Source organism: Thalassophryne amazonica, chromosome 12 (assembly GCF_902500255.1).
Source record: "Thalassophryne amazonica chromosome 12, fThaAma1.1, whole genome shotgun sequence".
In the NCBI taxonomy this organism is placed as follows: Eukaryota; Metazoa; Chordata; class Actinopteri; order Batrachoidiformes; family Batrachoididae; genus Thalassophryne; species Thalassophryne amazonica.
In genome coordinates this window covers 52,136,284-52,160,094 of record NC_047114.1, presented here as the reverse complement: position 1 = coordinate 52,160,094, position 23,811 = coordinate 52,136,284, and the positions used below count along the sequence as shown (strand labels likewise).

Here is a 23,811-nt window from a genome sequence, read left to right as displayed (position 1 = left end):
GACATTTTCATTGGGTGACATTATTGTTGGAGTCTAATCTGTCTCAGACTAAGCTGCTGCAGAAGGATTAAAAATCCACCTAGCAAGTAGATTAATCGGTGCAAAGGTTTCAGACATAATCTCAAGGCGCAGCATGGTGAATAGTTTAAAGGTTGATGTTGTTAATATATTGGTTCTTAAGCCTCCTCGTTATTTTGCCATGTGTCTTTAATACCTGGGATACCAGTGCTTTTTTTTAACGACAGGTCTAACTGTTCAACTCAGTCATTCTTAAAACATTATTATTTTTAAAACATTCATTGCAAAACATGTTAAAATAAATTATTTTGCTGCATCAAGTGACTTGAGAGAAAGACTGTGAAAAAGAAAAATACAAACTCTTGTACTGAATTTTACATGTACCTTATTGCAAACCCACAAGTACATTATCTTGTACAATTAGATTTTATACTTTTTAATGATAATAATTGACAGATTTTGTTTCAGAGTAGGAACCCAAGTAAACATAAAGTAAACAAGCCTAGTACGCACTGTGTGACCCGCTTAGGAAAGTCCTCAAGCCAGTTTTTACTAAATACTACAGCAATTAGTCTCGGACCATTTTAATTTTACATTCTGCTTTTAGACCCTGAGTTCAAAGAGCTTGTGACACTGCCTGTTCTTCCTCGTAAGTATTCAGTTTTTGAAATAAATATGTTAAATAACTATGTGATCACCATGTATGGATTGGCTTTAGTAATTACACTATGAAGGGGATGATGAGGTATGGTGCCCTCTCTACTTGACTTTTTGAAATGAGACAAAACAAAGCTGGCACACATCTTTTTTACTGACTCTTAATTGGGAAATAAAAAATTAACAATGACCCAATTTTGTGGTTCTGATTTGTAAGTGCTGGCAGTGCTGTCCACAGATAAACCACAAACAAACAAATACAACCCCTGGCAAAAATTATGGAATCACCGGCCTCGGAGGATGTTCATTCAGTTGTTTAATTTTGTAGAAAAAAAGCAGATCAAAGACATGACACAAAATTAAAGTCATTTCAAATGGCAACTTTCTGGCTTTAAGAAACACTATAAGAAATCAGGAAAAAAAATTGTGACAGTCAGTAATGGTTACTTTTTTAGACCAAGCAGAGGGAAAAAAATATGGAATCACTCAATTCTGAGGAAAAAATTATGGAATCATGAAAAACAAAAGAACGCTCCAACACATCACTAGTATTTTGTTGCACCACCTCTGGCTTTTATAACAGCTTGCAGTCTCTGAGGCATGGACTTAATGAGTGACAAACAGTACTCTTCATCAATCTGGCTCCAACTTTCTCTGATTGCTGTTGCCAGATCAGCTTTGCAGGTTGGAGCCTTGTCATGGACCATTTTCTTCAACTTCCACCAAAGATTTTCAATTGGATTAAGGTCCGGACTATTTGCAGGCCATGACATTGACCCTATGTGTCTTTTTGCAAGGAATGTTTTCACAGTTTTTGCTCTATGGCAAGATGCATTATCATCTTGAAAAATGATTTCATCATCCCCAAACATCCTTTCAATTGATGGGATAAGAAAAGTGTCCAAAATATCAACGTAAACTTGTGCATTTATTGATGATGTAATGATAGCCATCTCCCCAGTGCCTTTACCTGACATGCAGCCCCATATCATCAATGACTGTGGAAATTTACATGTTCTCTTCAGGTAGTCATCTTAATAAATCTCATTGGAACGGCACCAAACAAAAGTTCCAGCATCATCACCTTGCCCAATGCAGATTCGAGATTCATCACTGAATATGACTTTCATCCAGTCGTCCACAGTCCACGATTGGTTTTCCTTAGCCCATTGTAACTTTGTTTTTTTGTCTGTTTAGGTGTTATTGATGGCTTTTGTTTAGCTTTTCTGTATGTAAATCCCATTTCCTTTAGGCAGTTTCTTACAGTTCGGTCACAGACGTTGACTCCAGTTTCCTCCCATTCGTTCATTTGTTTTGTTGTGCATTTTCGATTTTTGAGACATATTGCTTTAAGTTTTCTGTCTTGACACTTTGATGTCTTCCTTAGTCTACCAGGGTGACACACTGCATCACGGGCTACCTGAACTTCTGTAGGGACGTTGCTGTTCCCATAAAAACTGTACGTTGCTTTCCAAACAACAAGCCCTGGATCACCAGCGATGTCAAGAATCTTCTAAACCAAAAGAAGAGGGCGTTCAAAGACGGAGATGGGACGGAGCTTAGGCGTGTACAGCGGGAACTAAAGGCTCACCTTAAAGAGGCCAAGGAGTCCTACAGGAAGAAGGTGGAGAGAAAGCTGCAAGACAACAACATGAAGGAGGTCTGGGATGCAATGAAAACCATCACAGGCTGCAAAAGCAGCAGCCGCAGCCCAGTAGATGGGGGTGTGGACAGAGCAAACCAGTTTAACGACTTTTTTTAACAGGTTTGATTGTTCTACCTCTGCAAACCCCCCATCAACCCCTCCCGCAGCAGTTATCACTTCATCACCATCAAAACCCCCAGCAGATCAGCCCTCACCCTCACCATCATCACCATCACCGTCAGCACCAAAACCCACAGTGGATCAGCCCTCGTCCTCACCATCACCATCCTCACCACCATCATCATCATCATCGTCACAGTCAGCCGGAACAAGCACCCACTCTCACCATCCTCCCTCCTTCACGGCAGACCAGGTCAGGAGAGAGCTAAGTAGACTCCACCCAAGGAAGGCAGCAGGCCCGGATAAAGTGTGTCCCAGAATGCTTAAGGCCTGCGCCAACCAACTGGGGGAGCCCCTCCAGCATGTTTTCAACCTGAGCCTGCGTCTCGGAAAGGCCCCAGTCACGTGGAAGACATCCTGTGTCATTCCAGTTCCTAAGAAGGCACACCCGAAGGAGCTGAATGACTACAGGCCAGTAGCTTTGACATCCCACATGATGAAGACCATGGAGCGACTGCTGCTGAGCGTCCTCAGACCTCAGGTCAGACATGCTGAGGACCCACTGCAGTTTGCATATAGGGAGAAGGTGGGAGTGGAGGACGCCATCCTCTACCTCCTTCACAGGGCCCACTCTCATCTGGACAGGGGTAAAAGCGCTGTGAGGGTCATGTTTTTTGACTTCTCCAGTGCCTTCAACACCATCCAGCCCCTGCTACTGAGAGACAAGCTCATGGAAATGGAGGTGGACACTCATCTGGTCACCTGGATCACTGATTATCTAACTGGAAGACCACAATACGTCAGACTCAGTAACTGCACCTCGGACACAGTGATCAGCAGCACTGGAGCACCACAAGGAACTGTGCTCTCTCCAGCTCTGTTCACTCTGTAGACATCAGACTTCAATTACAACTCGGAGTCGTGCCACATGCAGAAGTTTTCAGACGACACTGCTATTGTGGGATGTGTGCGAGAGGGACAGGAAAGAGAGTACAGGGACCTGATACAGGACTTTGTGGAGTGGTGCAAATCAAACCACCTGCAGCTGAACATTGCCAAAACAAAGGAGATGGTAGTGGACTTCAGAAGGTCCGGGCCCACTCTGCAGTCATTCTTCATTGAGGGGGCCGATGTGGAGGTGGTCCAGACTTACAAATATCTGGGGACACTTATGAATGATAGGTTGGATTGGTCAGCCAATACTGACACCCTCTACAGGAAGGGACAGAGCAGACTGTACTTCCTGAGGAGGTTAGGGTCCTTCAGGATCTGCCATAAACTCCTGCGAATGTTCTACCAGTCTGTGGTAGCCAGTGTCCTCTTCTCTGTGGTGGTCTGTTGGGGGAGCAGCATGAAGAGGAGGGATGCCGGGCAACTGGACAGGCTGGTGAGGAAAGCTGGTTTAGTGCTGGGAACAGAGCTGGAGACACTAACATCAGTGGCAGAGAGAAGGACCCTCAGTAAACTGCTGGCCATCATGGACAATGTTGAGCACCCTCTGCACAGCGCCATCATCAGGCAGATGAGCTCATTCAGCAGCAGACTGCTGTCCCAGTCCTGCCACACGGACAGATTCAGGAAGTGTTTTGTCTCTCAGGCCATCAGACTGTTCAACTCTTCCCATCTCAGTAAGAAATAATCCTGTGACACATCTGTTTGACCTTTTATTGCTTTCTTTTGCACTACCAACACTGTTTACACTGCTTTCTTCTTTGCACAACCTACACTGTTCACATTGTGTACTGTTTACATCTGTGCTACCTCCTCACTACTGCACTACTACATTTACTCCTCCGTCATATTCTCTGAGACTGGATGCTGTACTTGCACACAAATTTTATTTTTTAGCTAGTAGCTTTTATTGATTAGTCCATTTTTCTTTTATTTACTTAACCCTATTTTGTGTGTCTGGTGCAATGTGTGTGTCTTGTCTAATGTGTAAGCTGCTGGATGCCTTGAATTTCCCTCTGGGATCAATAAAGTATCTATCTATCTATCTATCTATCTATCTATCTATCTATCTATCTATCTATCTATCTATCTATCTATCTATCTATCTATCTATCTATCTATCTATCTATCTATCTATCTATCTATCTATCTATCTATCTATCTATCTACCTACCTACCTACCTACCTACCTACCTACCTACCTACCTATCTATCTATCTATCTATCTATCTATCTATCTATCTATCTATCTATCTATCTATCTATCTATCTATCTATCTATCTATCTATCTATCTATCTATCTATCTATCTATCTATCTATCTATCTACCTACCTACCTACCTACCTGTATGTTTGCCTTTAACAACCTTCCCATGTTGTTTGTATTTGGTCCAGAGTTTTGACACAGCTGACTGTGAACAACCAACATCTTTTGCAACATTGCGTAATGATTTACCCTCTTTTAAGAGTTTGATAATCCTCTCCTTTGTTTCAATTGACATCTCTCGTGTTGTAGCCATAATTCATGTCAGTCCACTTGGTGCAACAGCTCTCCAAGGTGTGATCACTCCTTTTTAGATGCAGACTAACGAGCAGATCTGATTTGATGCAGGTGTTAGTTTTGGGGACGAAAATTTACAGGGTGATTCCATAATTTATTCCTCAGAATTGAGTGAGTCCATATTTTTTTCCCTCTGCTTGGTCTAAACAAGTAACCATTACTGACTGCCACAATTATTTTTCCTGATTTCCTATAGTGTTTCTTAAAGCCAGAAAGTTGCCATTTGAAATGACTTTAGTTTTGTGTCATGTCTGTGATCTGCTTTTTTTCTACAAAATTAAACAACTGAATGAACATCCTCCGAGGCCGGTGATTCCATAATTATTGCCAGGGGTTGTATGTATATGATGTATGACATACATGAGCAAATGTAGCTCATGTTTGGTCTGCTGTAAATGTTCTTTACATTATTATTTCTAAATGCTACTAAACATTTAATAAGTTACTGTGAATTGGTACAGATTATAAGCACTGTTTTATTTATTTATTAATTTAATTATTATTATTTATTTATTTATTTATTTATTTATTTATTTATTTATTTTTATTTTTTTTGCAGTTTGTGAATTTGAGCTGAGCGGCCCAGAAGGTTTTGTGGACTCAACCCAGATAGCGAGAGAGAGCCAAGCTCTGGAAACTGATGCTGTGGACTGCAGATGGTATATCAGGGCTCCATTGAATTCAAAGGTCTGTATGTGGTCAAAAATCCTAAAAATATGTAGTGACTGGTGTCGTTTGTTTGCATGCAATAATAATGTTTATTGTAAGCACACTTAATTGCATGCACTTTTTATGCACAATTTTTAAGAAAATTTTTTAAAAGCTCGGTTCATTCTGTCTGTGGAAGTCCACTGTCTCTGTTTGGTCTCAGTCACTGTTATTCCAGCTATGTTTTGTTCCCATGTGCTGGATGTATTAGACACGATGTGAAAGAGTGGTTTGGACATGTGCAAAAAAAGTAATGAAGGCTATATCAGGAGAAGGATGCTGAGGAGGGAGCCGTCAGGCAGGAGGAAAAGAGGAAGATCAAAGAGGACGTTTATGGATGTGGTGAAGGAGAACAAGAATAAATTCTGCTCAACTGTGGTCAGTGATGTCATGCTGGTGTCCTCTGTGGGAGTCGTGAGGCTGTGGGGCAGATGAGGGAAGCCAGAGAGGCAATTTCAACTTTCTCTTCACAACATTACATGAATTTGAGTAAATCCACTGTAAACCCAAACGTGTTAGCAGAACTCAAAAATACTGAGGAAATCAGCTCCCACAATATTTTTGAGTTCACAAGCTTAAAGTCAATTTTTCCCAGAACTTAAAAGTTTTATATGCTACTTGTACCTCATAATTACAATTAAATTAAAGTGGTTATTAAGTAAAAGTAAGTCACTTCAGCTGCTCCCTTGCTTTTCACTCAGGGATCCGAGGTGGATCTGCATGTTGAGCTGACACGTTTTACACCAGATGCCCTTCCTGATGCAACTCCACACTGCATAGAGAAATGTGGTATGTGTGAGGTCTGAACCAGATACCTTCTGCATCAAAATCAAGTGCACTAACCACTTGGCCATCAGCCCTGCTAAAGTGTTTAGTAAGTCATCTCATATGTATTTTCATCTACAACCCCAATTCCAATGAAGTTGGGGCGTTGTGTAAAATGTAAATAAAAACAGAATACGATTTGAAAATCCTCTTCAACCTATATTCAATTGAATACATCACAAAGACAACATATTTAATGTTCAAACTGATAAACTTGATTGTTTTTGTGCAAATATTTGCTTATTTTGAAATGGATGCCTGCAACACATTTCAAAAAAGCTGGGACAGTGGTATGTTTACCACTGTGTTACATCACCTGTTGTGTGGCCGCCAGAAAAGGAGGTACTGCTGGCCCACCACCAGAGGGCGCCCTGCCTGAATGGCGGGCTTCAGGCACGAGAGGGCGCCGCCTCCTCACGGGAGCAGCTGGAGATGACAGCTGTCACTCATCACCATCTGACAGCTGTCCCTCATCATCATCACCATCACTATAAAAGCCGGGCAGCAACTCCACCTCGCTGCCGAGAAATCAGTCTACCTACCAGGTAAACCTCTCTGCAGTTTTGGTGCCGATCGCACAGTGTTTTCTTGATTGCCTTGCAGGCGTTCCTGGACCTTTCCTCAGCTGGAGGCTGGGATTTGCAGATCCAACAGGAGACGACGTACCTCTCTCCTCACGGATAAGTAGTGTCAGGACCTGCATGTAGTTGTTTGGAGGTGGAGGTGTTTTGCCCTCCGGACGGAACTGTTTACTGACTGTTTACTGGGTGTGTGCACACACACCTACCATTAACTGTTTCTGCTTCCTGCCAGCAGTACCAGATCTGACAGCTGGAGACGGTGGCCTCCTGGGGACTCAGGACTTGGCGGCTCCGGTGTGTTCCAGATCCGTTGGCAGTGGAAATCGTATGGGACCCGGCTCTTCTCTGGACAGACGTCTTCTATCCTCGAGCCTGCCCACACGTCACCGTAGTACATTGTTTAACTCCAAAGACTGTGATTGTTTGTATGTCGTTGTGCACTTCACAACAGTAAATTGTTACTTTTGGCTTATTCCTTGTCCATTCATTTACACCCCCTGTTGTGGGTCCGTGTCACGACACTTTTCCAACAGTGTCATGGATCCCGAGGGGCGTTGACCATCGGCTGAACCACCAATGGGAACGCAGGGTGCACAGGAGTCGGCAGGAGGCGTGTTAGGTGAGCTACAGCAAATTTTAACCACCTTCACTGCTCGGTTGGACTTGGTGACCGAGCAGAATGTGATTCTCAATCGGAGGATGGAGGCTCTCACCGCCCAGATGGAAGCGCGCCAGCAGGGGCACTGCTGCAGCTCCTCCTCCTGCTGACCGAGCACTGGATACAGACATTCCAGTGGTGGTTCAACGAACCCCCCCCCCCCCCCCCCCCGTCCCCTGAAGCATACATAAGCCCCCCGGAACCGTACAGAGGTTATGTTGAGACGTACGCGGACTAATCTGCTCCGAGGAGAGGCACGCGCCTGGGCTATGGTGCTTTGGGAGCAAAATTCACAGCTCTTAACCACATACACTGGGTTTGTAAGGGAGTTTAAACAGGTATTTCATCATCCCAATAGAGGCACACTGGGTTTGTAAGGGAGTTTAAACAGGTATTTCATCATCCCAATAGAGGCAACACTGCTTCAAGTGTGCTGCTGTCAATGAGACAGGGGCGTCGGAGTGCAGCCGCTTATGCAGTCGACTTCCGCATCGCGGCTGCGAGGTCCGGCTGGAATAACGTTGCACTCCGCGCCGCCTTCGTAAACGGACTGTCTCCAGTCCTGAAGGAGCACTTGCTGGCTAAGGATGAGCCGCAGGATTTTGACGGGCTTGTCGATCTGGTCATATGGTTAGACAACCGGTTGGAAGAACATCGTCGGGAGCGAGGCGAAGGACATGGCCGGGCGCGAGCTGTCCCTCTCCCTTCCGGGTCCGAAAGGGTGCCGCCGTCCCCACGCTCCACAGCCGGAGAGCTCCGTGTGGCAACAGCTCCCCCTGCTGACGAGCTATGGACACGAGCAGGGCCAAAGTTAAATCCAATGACAGACAACGGAGGCTGGCCTGCGGGGAATGTTTTTACTGTGGCTCATGTGAGCACATACAGAAAACTGCCCCAAACGGTTAAACTACAACACCCGCCCTTAGAGACTGGGCTAAGGGTGGGTCATAACATTCACGATGAAAAATCCCGTAAATCTGCACGCATCCCAGTAACGATCCTAAGTGGGGATTTAACCCTTCACGCCCCAGTACTGGTGGACACGGGGTCGGAGGGGAATCTGCTGGATAGCAGATGGGCATGGGAGGTTGAGCTCCCTCTAGTGGCTCTCCCTTCTCCATTGAAGGTGAGGGCACTAGATGGCACCCTTCTCCCATTAATCACACACCAGACACGGCCCGTGACATTGGTTGTGTCTGGGAATCACAGGGAGGAGATTGTGTTTTTTGTAACACCTTCTACCTCCCGAGTGATTTTGGGGTTTCCATGGATGGTGAAGCACAATCCCCGGATAGATTGGCCGTCTGCGGTTGTGGCTCAGTGGAGCGAAACCTGCCACCGGGAATGTTTAGGATCCTCGGTTCCACCCAGTGTGACAGCTAATGAGGAGGTCAAAGTTCCCCCCAATCTGACGTCGGTGCCTGAGGAGTACCACGATCTTGCTGACGTCTTCAGCAAAGATCTGGCACTCACTCTTCCCCCGCACCGGCCGTACGATTGCACCATTGATTTGATCCCGGGCGTTGAGTACCCATCCAGCAGGCCGTACAATCTCTCACGTCCTGAGCGCGAATCAATGGAGACCTACATCCGGGACTCTTTAGCTGCCGGATTGATCTGGAACTCCACCTCCCCGATGGGTGCAGGTTTCTTTTTTGTGGGCAAGAAAGACGGCGGACTCCGTCCATGCATTGATTACAGAGGGCTGAACGAAATTACGGTTCGCAACCGATACCCGTTACCTCTGTTGGATTCGGTGTTCACGCCCCTGCATGGAGCCCAGATATTCACGAAACTAGATCTTAGGAACACGTACCACCTGGTTCGGATCCGGAAGGGAGACGAATGGAAGACGGCATTCAACACCCCGTTAGGTCATTTTGAGTACCTGGTCATGCCGTTCGGCCTCACCAATGCACCCGCGACGTTCCAAGCGTTGGTTAATGACGTCTTGCGGGACTTCCTGCACCAGTTCATCTTTGTATACCTGGACGACATCCTCATCTTCTCCCCGGATCCTGAGACCCATGTGCAGCATGTACGTCAGGTCCTACAGTGGTTGTTGGAGAACCGGCTGTTTGTGAAGGGCGAGAAGTGCGAGTTCCACCGCACTTCTTTGTCCTTCCTGGGGTTCATAATCTCCTCCAACTCCGTCGCCCCTGATCTGGCCAAGGTTGCGGCGGTGAGAGATTGGCCCCAACCAACAAGCCGTAGGAAACTACAACATTTCCTCGGCTTCGCAAATTTCTACCGGAGGTTCATCAAGGGCTACAGTCAGGTAGTCAGCCCCCTGACGGCCCTTACCTCCACTAAAGTCCCCTTCACCTGGTCGGATCGGTGCGACGCCGCGTTTAGGGAGTTGAAATGCCGGTTCTCGACTGCACCAGTTCTGGTGCAGCCCGATCCCAATCGCCAGTTTATTATTGAAGTGGATGCCTCTGACTCAGGGATAGGAGCCGTGCTGTCCCAGAGCAGGGAGTCCGATAAGGTCCTCCACCCTTGTGCCTATTTTTCCCGCAGGTTGACCCCGGCAGAGCGAAACTATGACGTCGGCAATCGGGAACTCCTAGCGGTGAAAGAGGCTCTTGAGGAGTGGAGACACCTGTTGGAGGGAGCTGCGGTACCTTTCAAGGTTTTCATGGACCATCGGAACTTGGAGTACATTCGGACCGCCAAGTGTCTGAACCCTAGGCAAGCCCGCTGGTCACTGTTCTTCGGGCGTTTTGGCTTCCAGATCACCTACCGCCCCAGGACTAAGAACCAACGATCTGACGCCCTGTCCCGGGTCCACGAAGAGGAGGTCAAAACCGAGCTGTCAGATCCTCTGGATCCCATCATCCCCGAGTCCACTATCGTGGCCACCCTCACCTGGGACGTGGAGAAGACCGTCCGGGAGGCCCTGGCACGGAACCCGGACCCGGGGACCGGCCCCAAGAACAGACTTTACGTCCCACCAGAAGCCAGAGCTGCAGTCCTGGACTTCTGTCACGGTTCTAAGCTCTCCTGTCACCCAGGGGTGCGAAGAACCGTGGCAGTGGTTCAGCAGTGCTTCTGGTGGGCGTCCATGGAAGCCGACGTCCGGGAGTATGTCCAGGCCTGCACCACCTGCGCCAGGGGAAAAGCCGATCACCAACGGGCACAGGGACTCCTTCACCCACTACCTGTGCCCCACCGCCCCTGGTCCCACATCAGCCTGGACTTCGTCACGGGCCTCCCGCTGTCCCAGGGCATGACCACCATCCTCACAATAGTGGACCGGTTCTCCAAGGTGGCCCACTTTGTGGCCCTCCTGAAGCTCCCGATGGCCCAGGAGACTGCAGACCTCCTGGTCCACCATGTCGTACGTCTGCATGGGATTCCATCTGACATTGTTTCCGACCGTGGTCCCCAGTTCTCCTCGCAAGTTTGGGGAAGTTTCTGTAGGGAACTGATGGCCACCGTGAGCCTCTCGTCCGGGTACCATCCCCAGACGAACGGACAGGCAGAGCGGGCGAACCAGGACTTGGAGCAGGCCCTCCGCTGCGTGACCGTTGCGCACCCGATGACCTGGAGTGACCATCTGGCCTGGATCGAGTACACTCACAACAGCCAGATCTCATCTGCCACCGGCCTCTCCCTGTTTGAGGTGTGTTTTGGGTACCAGCCCCCATTGTTTCCCGTGGTGGAGGGAGAGGTCGGTGTGCCCTCAGTCCAGGCCCACCTAAGGAGGTGCTGTCGGGTGTGGCGCACTGCCCGCTCTGCCCTGCTTAAAGCCCGGACGAGGGCCAAGGCCCATGCAGACCGCCGGCGTTCCCCGGCCCCTGCTTACCAGCCCGGGCAGGAGGTTTGGTTGTCCACCAAGGACATTCCCCTGCAAGTGGAATCCCAGAAGTTAAAGGACAGATTCATCGGACCTTTCCCCATACTCAAAGTCCTCAGTCCGGCCGCAGTGAAGCTGAAGCTACCAGCTTCACTGCGGATTCACTCTGTTTTCCATGTGTCCCGTATCAAGCCCTGCCACTCCTCTCCACTCTGCACCCCCGGACCGGCGCCGCCTCCTGCCCAGATTATCGACGGGGAGCATGCCTGGACCGTGCGCAGGCTCCTGGACGTCCGTCGAAAGGGCCGTTGAGGGGGGGGGTCCTGTTGTGTGGCCGCCAGAACAGGAGGTACTGCTGGCCCACCACCAGAGGGCGTCCTGCCTGAATGGCGGGCTTCAGGCACGAGAGGGCGCCGCCGCCTCACGGGAGCAGCTGGAGATGACAGCTGTCCCTCATCACCATCTGACAGTTGTCCCTCATCATCATCACCATCACTATAAAAGCCGGGCAGCAACTCCACCTCGCTGCCGAGAAAGAGAGAGATAGAGAAGGATGATTTGCTGTGGCGATTTGCTGTGGATGACTTTCTGCCAGACTGTGGCTGATCGCTGCTCCTAGTGGTTGGTTTGTGTCTAACTGTAATTAGCATGGGTTAAATGCAGAGGACAGATTTCGTTGTATGCATGTATATGTATGTACAATGACAATAAAGGCTCTATTCTGTTCTGTTGTATTACGGAAGCAGCTGAAAGGGGAAGAAGCGGCGCTGGAGATGTGTCAGAGCTGTAGCTCATTGCCTCAAATCAGCTGTTGCCCAGCTCTCAGTTGTGGTGTAGCTGGAACACACCTCCTATTACCCTTGAGTCTGTGCTTATTTAAAAAAAAGGTCACAACATATGTCGTGCAAAGGTGTTTCACAAAGGTAAGGGCTAACCTTACCCACCATCCAGAGCGAGCACATTGGCAACGGTGATAAGGAAAAACTCAGAGAGGTGACGTTTGCTTTGGCCATACTATCAGAATCAAAAAGGTTAAAAAAAAAAAAAAAACGACAACAACAACAACCAAAACCCCAAACAAAAACCAAATTGTCAAAAAGTATACTTTGACAGTCAGATCAATAAGTAATTGGGCAGTGACAATTTTTGAGAGGCAGGTGCTTGCCTTACAGGAAGAAGATTGTGGGATCATCTCCCACCTGGTCCTTTCTGTGTGGAGTTTGCATGTTCTCCCCTTGTTCACATGGGTTCTGTCCGGGTGCTCTGGCTTCCTCCCACAAAGACATGCAGGTTAACGGGATTGGGAAATTTAAATTGACTGTACACTCACAGAAATATTTAACCCTTACGTTTAAGATTTATGTAATTTTATTACATGACAAATTCCCATTTACTTTCTTTTTTTTTTTTAGATAATTTTAATACTAACCTACCAAATAAACCTTACATGATGCATATTCATTACTGTAATAAATCCTATTCATTTGAAATGCATAATCCTCATAATTCTGGAAGAGGAGGTACTGCTGGCCCACCACCAGAGGGCGTCCTGCCTGAATGGCGGGCTTCAGGCACGAGAGGGCGCCGCCGCCTCACGGGAGCAGCTGGAGATGACAGCTGTCCCTCATCACCATCTGCCAATTTTCTTAAATCCTCCAAACCGTGAATATCCAGAGTTGGGACCAGGAAGCAGAGTTGTAGTCTTACACACCTCTCTGCAGCTTCTCTCCCCCTGCCATCCCCTCATTACCCCATCCCCGTAGAGACGGTGCCTGCTCCCAGACCACTAATAACCAGCAAAAATCTATTTAAGCATAAAAATTCAAAAAGAAAGAATTATATAGCACCTTCAACTGCACCACAGACTAAAACAGTTAAATGTGGTCTATTAAACATTAGGTCTCTCTCTTCTAAGTCCCTGTTAGTAAATGATATAATAATTGATCAACATATTGATTTATTCTGCCTTACAGAAACCTGGTTACAGCAGGATGAATATGTTAGTTTAAATGAGTCAACACCCCCGAGTCACACTAACTGCCAGAATGCTCGTAGCACGGGCCGAGGCGGAGGATTAGCAGCAATCTTCCATTACAGCTTATTAATTAATCAAAAACCCAGACAGAGCTTTAATTCATTTGAAAGCTTGACTCTTAGTCTTGTCCATCCAAATTGGAAGTCCCAAAAACCAGTTTTATTTGTTATTATCTATCGTCCACTGGTCGTTACTGTGAGTTTCTCTGTGAATTTTCAGACCTTTTGTCTGACTTAGTGCTTAGCTCAGATAAGATAATTATAGTGGGCGATTTTAACATCCACACAGATGCTGAGAATGATAGCCTCAACACTGCATTTAATCTATTATTAGACTCAATTGGCTTTGCTCAAAATGTAAATGAGTCCACCCACCACTTTAATCATATCTTAGATCTTGTTCTGACTTATGGTATGGAAATTGAAGACTTAACAGTATTCCCCGAAAACTCCCTTCTGTCTGATCATTTCTTAATAACATTTACATTTACTCTGATGGACTACCCAGCAGTGGGGAATAAGTTTCATTACACTAGAAGTCTTTCAGAAAGCGCTGTAACTAGGTTTAAGGATATGATTCCTTCTTTATGTTCTCTAATGCCATATACCAACACAGTGCAGAGTAGCTACCTAAACTCTGTAAGTGAGATAGAGTATCTCGTCAATAGTTTTACATCCTCATTGAAGACAACTTTGGATGCTGTAGCTCCTCTGAAAAAGAGAGATTTAAATCAGAAGTGCCTGACTCCATGGTATAACTCTCAAACTCGCAGCTTAAAGCAGATAACCCGTAAGTTGGAGAGGAAATGGCGTCTCACTAATTTAGAAGATCTTCACTTAGCCTGGAAAAAGAGTCTGTTGCTCTATAAAAAAGCCCTCCGTAAAGCTAGGACATCTTACTACTCATCACTAATTGAAGAAAATAAGAACAACCCCAGGTTTCTTTTCAGCACTGTAGCCAGGCTGACAAAGAGTCAGAGCTCTATTGAGCCGAGTATTCCTTTAACTTTAACTAGTAATGACTTCATGACTTTCTTTGCTAATAAAATTTTAACTATTAGAGAAAAAATTACTCATAACCATCCCAAAGACGTATCGTTATCTTTGGCTGCTTTCAGTGATGCCGGTATTTGGTTAGACTCTTTCTCTCCGATTGTTCTGTCTGAGTTATTTTCATTAGTTACTTCATCCAAACCATCAACATGTCTATTAGACCCCATTCCTACCAGGCTGCTCAAGGAAGCCCTACCATTAATTAATGCTTCGATCTTAAATATGATCAATCTATCTTTATTATTCATCATAGTACAGAAACAGCATTAGTGAAGGTTACAAATGATCTTCTTATGGCCTCAGACAGTGGACTCATCTCTGTGCTTGTTCTGTTAGACCTCAGTGCTGCTTTTGATACTGTTGACCATACAATTTTATTACAGAGATTAGAGCGTGCTATAGGTATTAAAGGCACTGCGCTGCGGTGGTTTGAATCATATTTATCTAATAGATTACAATTTGTTCATGTAAATGGGGAATCTTCTTCACAGACTAAGGTTAATTATGGAGTTCCACAAGGTTCTGTGCTAGGACCAATTTTATTCACTTTATATATGCTTCCCTTAGGCAGTATTATTATTAGACAGCATTGCTTAAACTTTCATTGTTACGCAGATGATACCCAGCTTTATCTATCCATGAAGCCAGAGGACACACACCAGTTAGCTAAACTGCAGGATTGTCTTACAGACATAAAGACATGGATGACCTCTAATTTCCTGCTTTTAAACTCAGATAAAACTGAAGTTATTGTACTTGGCCACACAAATCTTAGAAACATGGTGTCTAACCAGATCCTTACTCTGGATGGCATTACCCTGACCTCTAGTAATACTGTGAGAAATCTTGGAGTCATTTTTGATCAGGATATGTCATTCAAAGCGCATATTAAACAAATATGTAGGACTGCTTTTTTGTATTTATATTAATATTAATATATTAATATCTCAAATTAGAAAGGTCTTGTCTCAGAGTGATGCTGAAAAACTAATTCATGCATTTATTTCCTCTAGGCTGGACTATTGTAATTCATTATTATCAGGTTGTCCTAAAAGTTCCCTGAAAAGCCTTCAGTTAATTCAAAATGCTGCAGCTAGAGTACTAACGGGGACTAGAAGGAGAGAGCATATCTCACCCATATTGGCCTCTCTTCATTGGCTTCCTGTTAATTCTAGAATAGAATTTAAAATTCTTCTTCTTACTTATAAGGTTTTGAATAATCAGGTCCCATCTTATCTTAGGGACCTCATAGTACCATATCACCCCAATAGAGCGCTTCGCTCTCAGACTGCAGGCTTACTTGTAGTTCCTAGGGTTTGTAAGAGTAGAATGGGAGGCAGAGCCTTCAGCTTTCAGGCTCCTCTCCTGTGGAACCAGCTCCCAATTCAGATCAGGGAGACAGACACCCTCTCTACTTTTAAGATTAGGCTTAAAACTTTCCTTTTTGCTAAAGCTTATAGTTAGGGCTGGATCAGGTGACCCTGAACCATCCCTTAGTTATGCTGCTATAGACTTAGACTGCTGGGGGGGTTCCCATGATGCACTGAGTGTTTCTTTCTCTTTTTGCTCTGTATGCACCACTCTGCATTTAATCATTAGTGATTGATCTCTGCTCCCCTCCACAGCATGTCTTTTTCCTGGTTCTCTCCCTCAGCCCCAACCAGTCCCAGCAGAAGACTGCCCCTCCCTGAGGCTGGTTCTGCTGGAGGTTTCTTCCTGTTAAAAGGGAGTTTTTTCTTCCCACTGTCGCCAAGTGCTTGCTCACAGGGGGTCGTTTTGACCGTTGGGGTTTTTACGTAATTATTGTATGGCCTTGCCTTACAATATAAAGCGCCTTGGGGCAACTGTTTGTTGTGATTTGGCGCTATATAAATAAAATTGATTGATTGATTGATTTTTTTTACCTTTCAGCATTGATGGTGCCATCGCAGATGTGTAAGTTGCCCATGCCATGGGCACAAACATACCCCCATACCATCACAGATGCTGGCTTTTGAAGTTTGTGCTGTAACAATCTGGATTGTCTGTTTCCTCTTTTGTCTGGAGGACACGACGTCCATGATTTCCAAAAACAATTTGAAATGTGGACTCATCAGACCACAGCACACTTTTCCACTTTGCGTCTGTCCATTTCAAATGAGCTCGGGTCCACAGAAGGCGGCGTTTCTGGATTTTGTTGATGTATGGGTTTCGCTTTGCATAGTAGAGTTTTAACTTGCACTTGTAGATGTAGCGACGAACTGTGTTAACTGACAGTGGTTTTGTGAAGTGTTCCTGAGTCCTCGCAGTAAGATCCTTTACACAATGATGTCGTTTTTTAACGCAGTGCCTCCTGAGGGATCGAAGGTCACGGGCATTCAATATTGGTTTTCGGCCCTGCCGCTTATGTGTAGAAAGTTCTCCAGATTCTCTGGATCTTCTGATTATATTATGGACTGTAGATGATGGAATCCCTAAATTCCTTGCAAATTAATGTTGAGAAACATTGTTCTTAAACTGTTGAACTATTTTTTCATGCAGTTGTTCACAAAGTGGTGATCCTCGCCCCATCTTTGCTTGCGAACAGCTGAGCCTTTTGGGGATGCTCCTTTTATACCCAATCATGACACTCACCTGTTGTCAATTAACCTGTTCACCTGTGGGATGTTCCAATCAGGTGTTCTAATTCATCAACTTTCCCAGTCTTTTGTTGCCCCTGTCCCAGCTTTTTTGAAACATGTTGCAGACATCCATTTCAAAATGAGCAAATATTTGCACAAAAACAAAAAAATTTGAAAATTAAATATCTTTGTGGTGTATTAAATTGAGTATAGGCTGAAGAGGATTTGCAAATCATTGTATTCTGTTTTTATTTACATGTTACACAACATCCCAACTTCAGTGGAATTGGGGTTGTATAGTTACTTAATTAACTTTTACTTTTTAATTAACTTTTTACTTCATTCTTTTAAGTTGTGCTTAAGTTATAGTTTGAAGTTTTGCTTACTTAATACACAATCAGTTCAAGTTAATCAAACAATCTGAGTTTAATTTACTCAAAAAGCAAGACCATGTTACACAAACTTGAAATATTTAAGTAAGTCAAAACTTTTCTTAAAACTTTGAGTTTACACAACTTTTTGTTTTTAATTAATTTGAACATTCCGGTTTAGAGTGTACATGATTCTATTTGTTTGACACGAGTTTCTCTTTATCAGGTGTGTCATCTATGAGGAGGTGTCAAAATAATCAAAGTCTGTAAAATATCATCTTACTTGTGTGGTTGATTGTGACAGAAGAAGGTACAGAGGACAGAGCGAGATAGAGAAGGATGATTTGCTGTGGCGATTTGCTGTGGATGACTTTCTGCAAGACTGTGGCTGATCGCTGCTCCTAGTGGTTGGTTTGTGTCTAACTGTAATTAGCATGGGTTAAATGCAGAGGACAGATTTCGTTGTATGCATGTATATGTATGTACAATGACAATAAAGGCTCTATTCTGCTCTGTTGTATTATGGAAGCAGCTGAAAGGGGAAGAAGCGGAGCTGGAGATGTGTCAGAGCTGTAGCTCATTGCCTCAAATCAGCTGTTGCCCAGCTCTCAGTTGTGGTGTAGCTGGAACACACCTCCTATTACCCTTGAGTCTGTGCTTGTTTAAAAAAAGGTCACAACATATGTCGTGCAAAGGTGTTTCACAAAGGTAAGGGCTAACCTTACCCACCATCCAGAGCGAGCACATTGGCAACGGTGATAAGGAAAAACTCAGAGAGGTGACGTTTGCTTTGGCCATACTATCAGAATCAAAAAGGTTAAAAAAAAAAAAAACAACAACAACAACCAAAACCCCAAACAAAAACCAAATTGTCAAAAAGTATACTTTGACAGTCAGATCAATAAGTAATTGGGCAGTGACAATTTTTGAGAGGCAGGTAGTTGCCTTACAGGAAGAAGATTGTGGGATCATCTCCCACCTGGTCCTTTCTGTGTGGAGTTTGCATGTTCTCCCCTTGTTCACATGGGTTCTGTCTGGGTGCTCCGGCTTCCTCCCACAAAGACATGCAGGTTAACGGGATTGGGAAATTTAAATTGACTGTACACTCACAGAAATATTTAACCCTAATGTTTAAGATTTATGTAATTTTATTACATGACAAATTCCCATTTACTTTCTTTTTTTTTTAGATAATTTTAATACAAACCTACCAAATAAACCGTACATGATGCATATTCATTACTGTTATAAATCCTATTCATTTGAAATGCATAATCCTCAGCTTTATGTATTTAGTATTAATAAAATATAATTACTCTAAATCAATAATAATGACTATTTATTTAAAATACATAAAGTATATTGTTTGAATTGCATGATAATTATGTTACCTACACAAGATAAATGGCATAGGTAACATAATTATTATGCAATTCTTTGAATTGCGTAATAATTATGTTACCTATACAAGATAAATGGCATAGGTAACATAATTATTATGCAATTCAAACAATATGCATTATCTATTTTAAATAAATACTGTCCAACCCTTTATTATTGTAAACATGTATAGAAAATGGATGGATGGATGTGAGTGAGTGTGTGAATGCTTATTTGTCCATATATGGCCCTACAATGAACTGGAGGCCCATTGCATATCCACCAGTGACCGTTGGGACAGTCTCCAGCTCCCTGTGTGACCCTTAACTGGAATAAGCAGGTATAGAAAATGTATGAATGAAAATTACAAAAATGGTGTCACTGTCCAACAAGTTTTGGATCTGAATGTAGATACTTTTTTCTTAAATACAAGGCATGAAGAATGTGGACCAGTACCAGTTTATCCCTCTGTTGTCACTGCATATTTTCTCTGTCCTGCAGATCTACATGCGCTTTATGGAGTATGAGATGCACAATTCCAATGAGTGCAAGCGGAACTTTGTTGCCATTTATGATGGCAGCAGCTCAGTTGAGCACCTAAAGAATAAATTCTGCTCAACTGTAGCCAATGATGTCATGCTGGTGTCCTCTGTGGGAGTCGTGAGGCTGTGGGCGGACGAGGGAAGCCGGAGAAGCAAATTCAAGATTCTCTTTACAACCTTCCATGAACGTGAGAAAATACATGATTTTGTTTTTTGACAACAGTTTCTCTTTATCAGGTGTGCCATCGACGAGGATGTGCAAAAATAAAGTCTGTAAAATATCAGCTTACTTGCGGAGTAAAAAAAAAAATCCACTGTTTTATATCGACTTCGGTGGCAGGACCTAAAAATTAGACACCTAGAGTGTGTAGGATTTAGAGGTATTTATTCAGAGAAATGGGACATGGGATTCATAACCATCTGTTCATTTGCGTATAATTACCTACAATAAGGGCTCAATTTGTTGTTATGAGCTTACAACGAGCCCTTCATGTCTAATTATCTAATGTCATAATTGTGACCGGTGATGCACAATGCATTCTGCAGCCTCACCAGCAGATGGCACTAAATCTTACACACTGTAGCATTAACTATAGAAGGGTTTTAACTATTGTAAGTGTACAACATGTTCTGTATATGATTTGTGCATTTTGTCTTCAAGCGCCGTGTGAAGGTGACTCCTTCTTCTGCCACAGCAACATGTGCATCAACCACACATTGGTCTGCAATGGCATCCAGAACTGTGTTTATCCCTGGGATGAGAATCATTGCAAAGGTACACACGCGGAGAAGCATGTAGTGTAAAGCTCAAGTTTCATTTAGATTTGGTTGCACACTTAACCGTGCACTAGTCATTTTTATTTCTTAATGTTTTTTCTTTAAACAGGAAAGAGGAAAGCCAGTATCCTGGACACCTTGGATAGTACTAACCTTATCATCATAGGAATAACATGTGGCCTGGTTATTATCCTACTTATCATCTCTGTCATCATCCAGATCAAACAGCCACGCAAGAAATATATCCGCAGGTTCAGTATTTTAAAATTCATCAAATATAAAGCATTTTCAAGAAAAAGTACTGATATGTTTTAAAAACAGAAATGAAAAGGCATTTGATTGCTCATCCTCATTGTTCTTTGAGGATTAGAGCTACCATTTTAGTTTGATAACTTCCATGTTAAAACAGAGTGTACCAAATTGAAAAAAAAAATCTGTAGAAAAAAATTACTCATTGGATGAACTCAATTCAATTATGTGCATTCCATCTAATAAATATATGTAGCCCCTGTTGTGAAAGTGTAGGTACACGGACCCACAACAGGGGGCGCAATGAACGGACAATGGAGGAAGGTGAATAACAAGGTTTACTATTGTGAAACGAGCACAATAAATACAACAATCACAATTTGGGGTCGAATCCGCTGGTGTCGTGTGGGCAGGCTCGAAGGTAGGAGACGTCCGTCTCAGTCGAACCGGAACCACCCAGATCTCCTCTGCCACCGAACCCTGGAAATACTGGAACCGCCAAGTCCCGAAGTCCCAGGTGGCCACTGCCTCCGCTCGTCGGATCCGGTACTGCTGGCGGGAGAGAGCAACAACACACAGGTGTGGATGCGACCGCACCCAGTAACGGAGAGGGGAGAAGCCGCCTCCACCTCTAGTCACAATATGGCAGGCAGGTGAGTACTTATCCAAGCAATTTAGCTTTCAGTAATCAGCAGTCCTGAAAAGGTTTAACAAGTCTTTTAATCAGAATATAAATGCAGAGTACGTTACCTCAGTCTAAAGGCGATATCTCGGCACTGAGGTGGAGACGCCGTCCTCCTGATATACCTCTGTGCTGAGTGGAACAGCTGTGTCCAGTGATGGGTGACAGCTGTCACCCAGGCTGCTCCCATAAGGCGGCAGCGCCCTCTGGTGCCTGGAGCCCGCACTCCAGGCAGGGCGCCCTCTGGTGGTGGTGGGCCAGCAGTACCTCCTCTTCAGCGGCCCACACAACAGCCCCAACTCAAATAAAACACATCCATGCAAGATAATGTAATTTAATTGAGTTGGGGCTACATATATTTATTAGATGGAATCCAATCCATTGAGTCAGTTTTTTGAGTGTATCACACAAACAAATGACTCATTGGATGAACTCACTTCAATTATGGGCAGGACTTCCATCTAATAAATATATGTAGTCCCAACCAAATTAAATTAAATGATCTTGCATGGATGTGCTTTATTTGAGTTGGGGCTTCATATATTTATTAGATCGAACTCCTGCTCATAATTGAATTGAGTTCATCCATTGCATTAGTTTTTTGAGTGTACAATATTTGTAGACGGGTATACACTGCAACCAGTTTTAACTCGGAAAATCATAACCACCAACACAAATGCAAACAGCAATGAAATAAATTAATAGCTCTGCACTGTATCAAAAGCCTTAAACCATTAAGTCCCATGATGGTATTAGATTAGTACATTATTATTATTATTATTATTATTATTATTACCTTCAGTAGTTCACATTGAAAGTCTATAGTGGATTTGAAGTTTGGTTAAATTGTATCATGCCTTTCTTGTGTGTTTGCAGAGACGACCTCGATCCCGCCCTCCTCCACCCTGTGTTCGAGCCTCCTCACTATGAGCTGTGCACTCTGCGGCATGCACCGTCCATTGACCTGGCTGAGGCCGCAATAGCCGAGGACTTTGAAACACTGAACAAGCTTCACCGCTCCCCATCCTCCAAATGCATCCATGAGCACCACTGCGGCTCGCACCAGGGGAGCATACAGGGCAGCATCCACAGAAGCCACAGCAACTTGAGCTTGAGGGAAGCCACCATTTTACCTGACGGGGCACCACCAGTGATAGTGAGCCAGCAGTCGCCACACCTCTCCCACCATTCAGCCCCAACCAGCCGAAGGAGCATCCTGGTGATGAAGCACAGCTACTCTCAGGATGGGGTAGATGAGTACGGAGCGGAGGAAGACGAGGATGACGATATGATGCTGGATGATGATTCCATCATGGCCCAATGCTGCATGCATCCCCATCAGATCCACCACGACTCATCAGAGCTGGATCACGGTGCTCACCACTCACTGTCCAATGACTTCTAATGTAAGACATGATTCTCCTGGTGCCCTCAGTCATAGAAGGAATTAATAACTAGTTAATTTGCTAAAACCACATAGAAATAATTCACTTAATACTTTACATACTGGAGCTTGGACATAAACATCTCTTGATAGAATAAAAATGGCAATTTTTAAAAGCTGATTTCAGTGTAATTGTGGCAAATGTAGATTTTCAAGAAGATTTTGATGGTCTCATGTATGAGGAAAAACTTGTAGAAATATAAATGAATTTCTGTTAGACTTGAGAAGCATTTCTGTCACACCTTTAATGTTACACCACACACAGTGTACTCAGTGTTTGATACAGAAGAAGCAAACTGTTATATGTGACATCAATGGATGAAATGATGAGTGAGTTACTGAGATGATGACTGATCTTCTATTCAGTTTCACTTCCTTTCCTCTGTTCCTTGTTGAACTTGTGTTTTCCAGTCAAGTATTTTCTTCTTATTTAACATTATTTTGTGACATCTTCCATTTTTCTGATGCTATAGAGACAGTTTGTGCAGATTTTTCCACAATACAATCATAAATTTAACATACAGTTCAAGAACTCCTTTTTCTCTTGCAGATTTTTTTGTTTTTTGCCGTCTCAGAAACAGAGGAAGAGCTGGATATTAGAACATTAGTAAGTCCCTTCGGCTGCTCCCTTGTTTGCACTTGGGGTCGCCACAGCAAATCCAAGGTGGATCTGCATGTTGAATTGGCACAAGTTTTACGCCGGATGCCCTTCCTGACGCAACTCCACATTACATGGAAAAATGTGGCAGGGGTGGGATTTGAACCCAGAACCTTCTGAACTGAAACCAAGCGCATTAACCACTTGGCCACCACCCCTGCTGGATATTAGAACATTATGCAGTCAAAATAATAGAGTTGAAGATAATCAAAACGCAACTGTCAAAGTGGTAAATTAGTATGTTAATACTGTAAACATAGACACACATTAAAACATTATTTAAAGTGGATATGACACCTAAAAAAATTAGGTAAAACTGATATAAATATCAAAAATATACATACAGTATAGTAAGTTGAAAGTGATTTTAATCATTATCACTGAGAAATAAAGTTTGTACAGCTTCTCAAAAGTGTGTTTCTTGGAAAGCGTGCTGGCAACGTTCCATCAGCGGTCAAGTGATGCCATGATGTCACAGCCTGTAGAGTCCCGTCTTT

The 23,811-nt window shown here is 44.1% G+C and overlaps 1 protein-coding gene across 1 annotated transcript; it reads left to right on the top strand.

Annotated features, from left to right (window-relative positions):
• The first annotated feature begins 561 nt into the window (after positions 1 to 561).
• Positions 562 to 22,792, top strand: LOC117521845 (neuropilin and tolloid-like protein 1). The gene is made up of 6 exons (XM_034183199.1): positions 562 to 667; positions 5,513 to 5,640; positions 19,464 to 19,692; positions 20,166 to 20,279; positions 20,391 to 20,532; positions 22,089 to 22,792. The coding sequence occupies exons 3-6, from the start codon at positions 19,470 to 19,472 to the stop codon at positions 22,615 to 22,617; spliced, it is 1,008 nt and encodes a 335-aa protein (XP_034039090.1). The 5' UTR covers positions 562 to 667; positions 5,513 to 5,640; positions 19,464 to 19,469; the 3' UTR covers positions 22,618 to 22,792.
• The last annotated feature ends 1,019 nt before the right edge of the window (positions 22,793 to 23,811 follow it).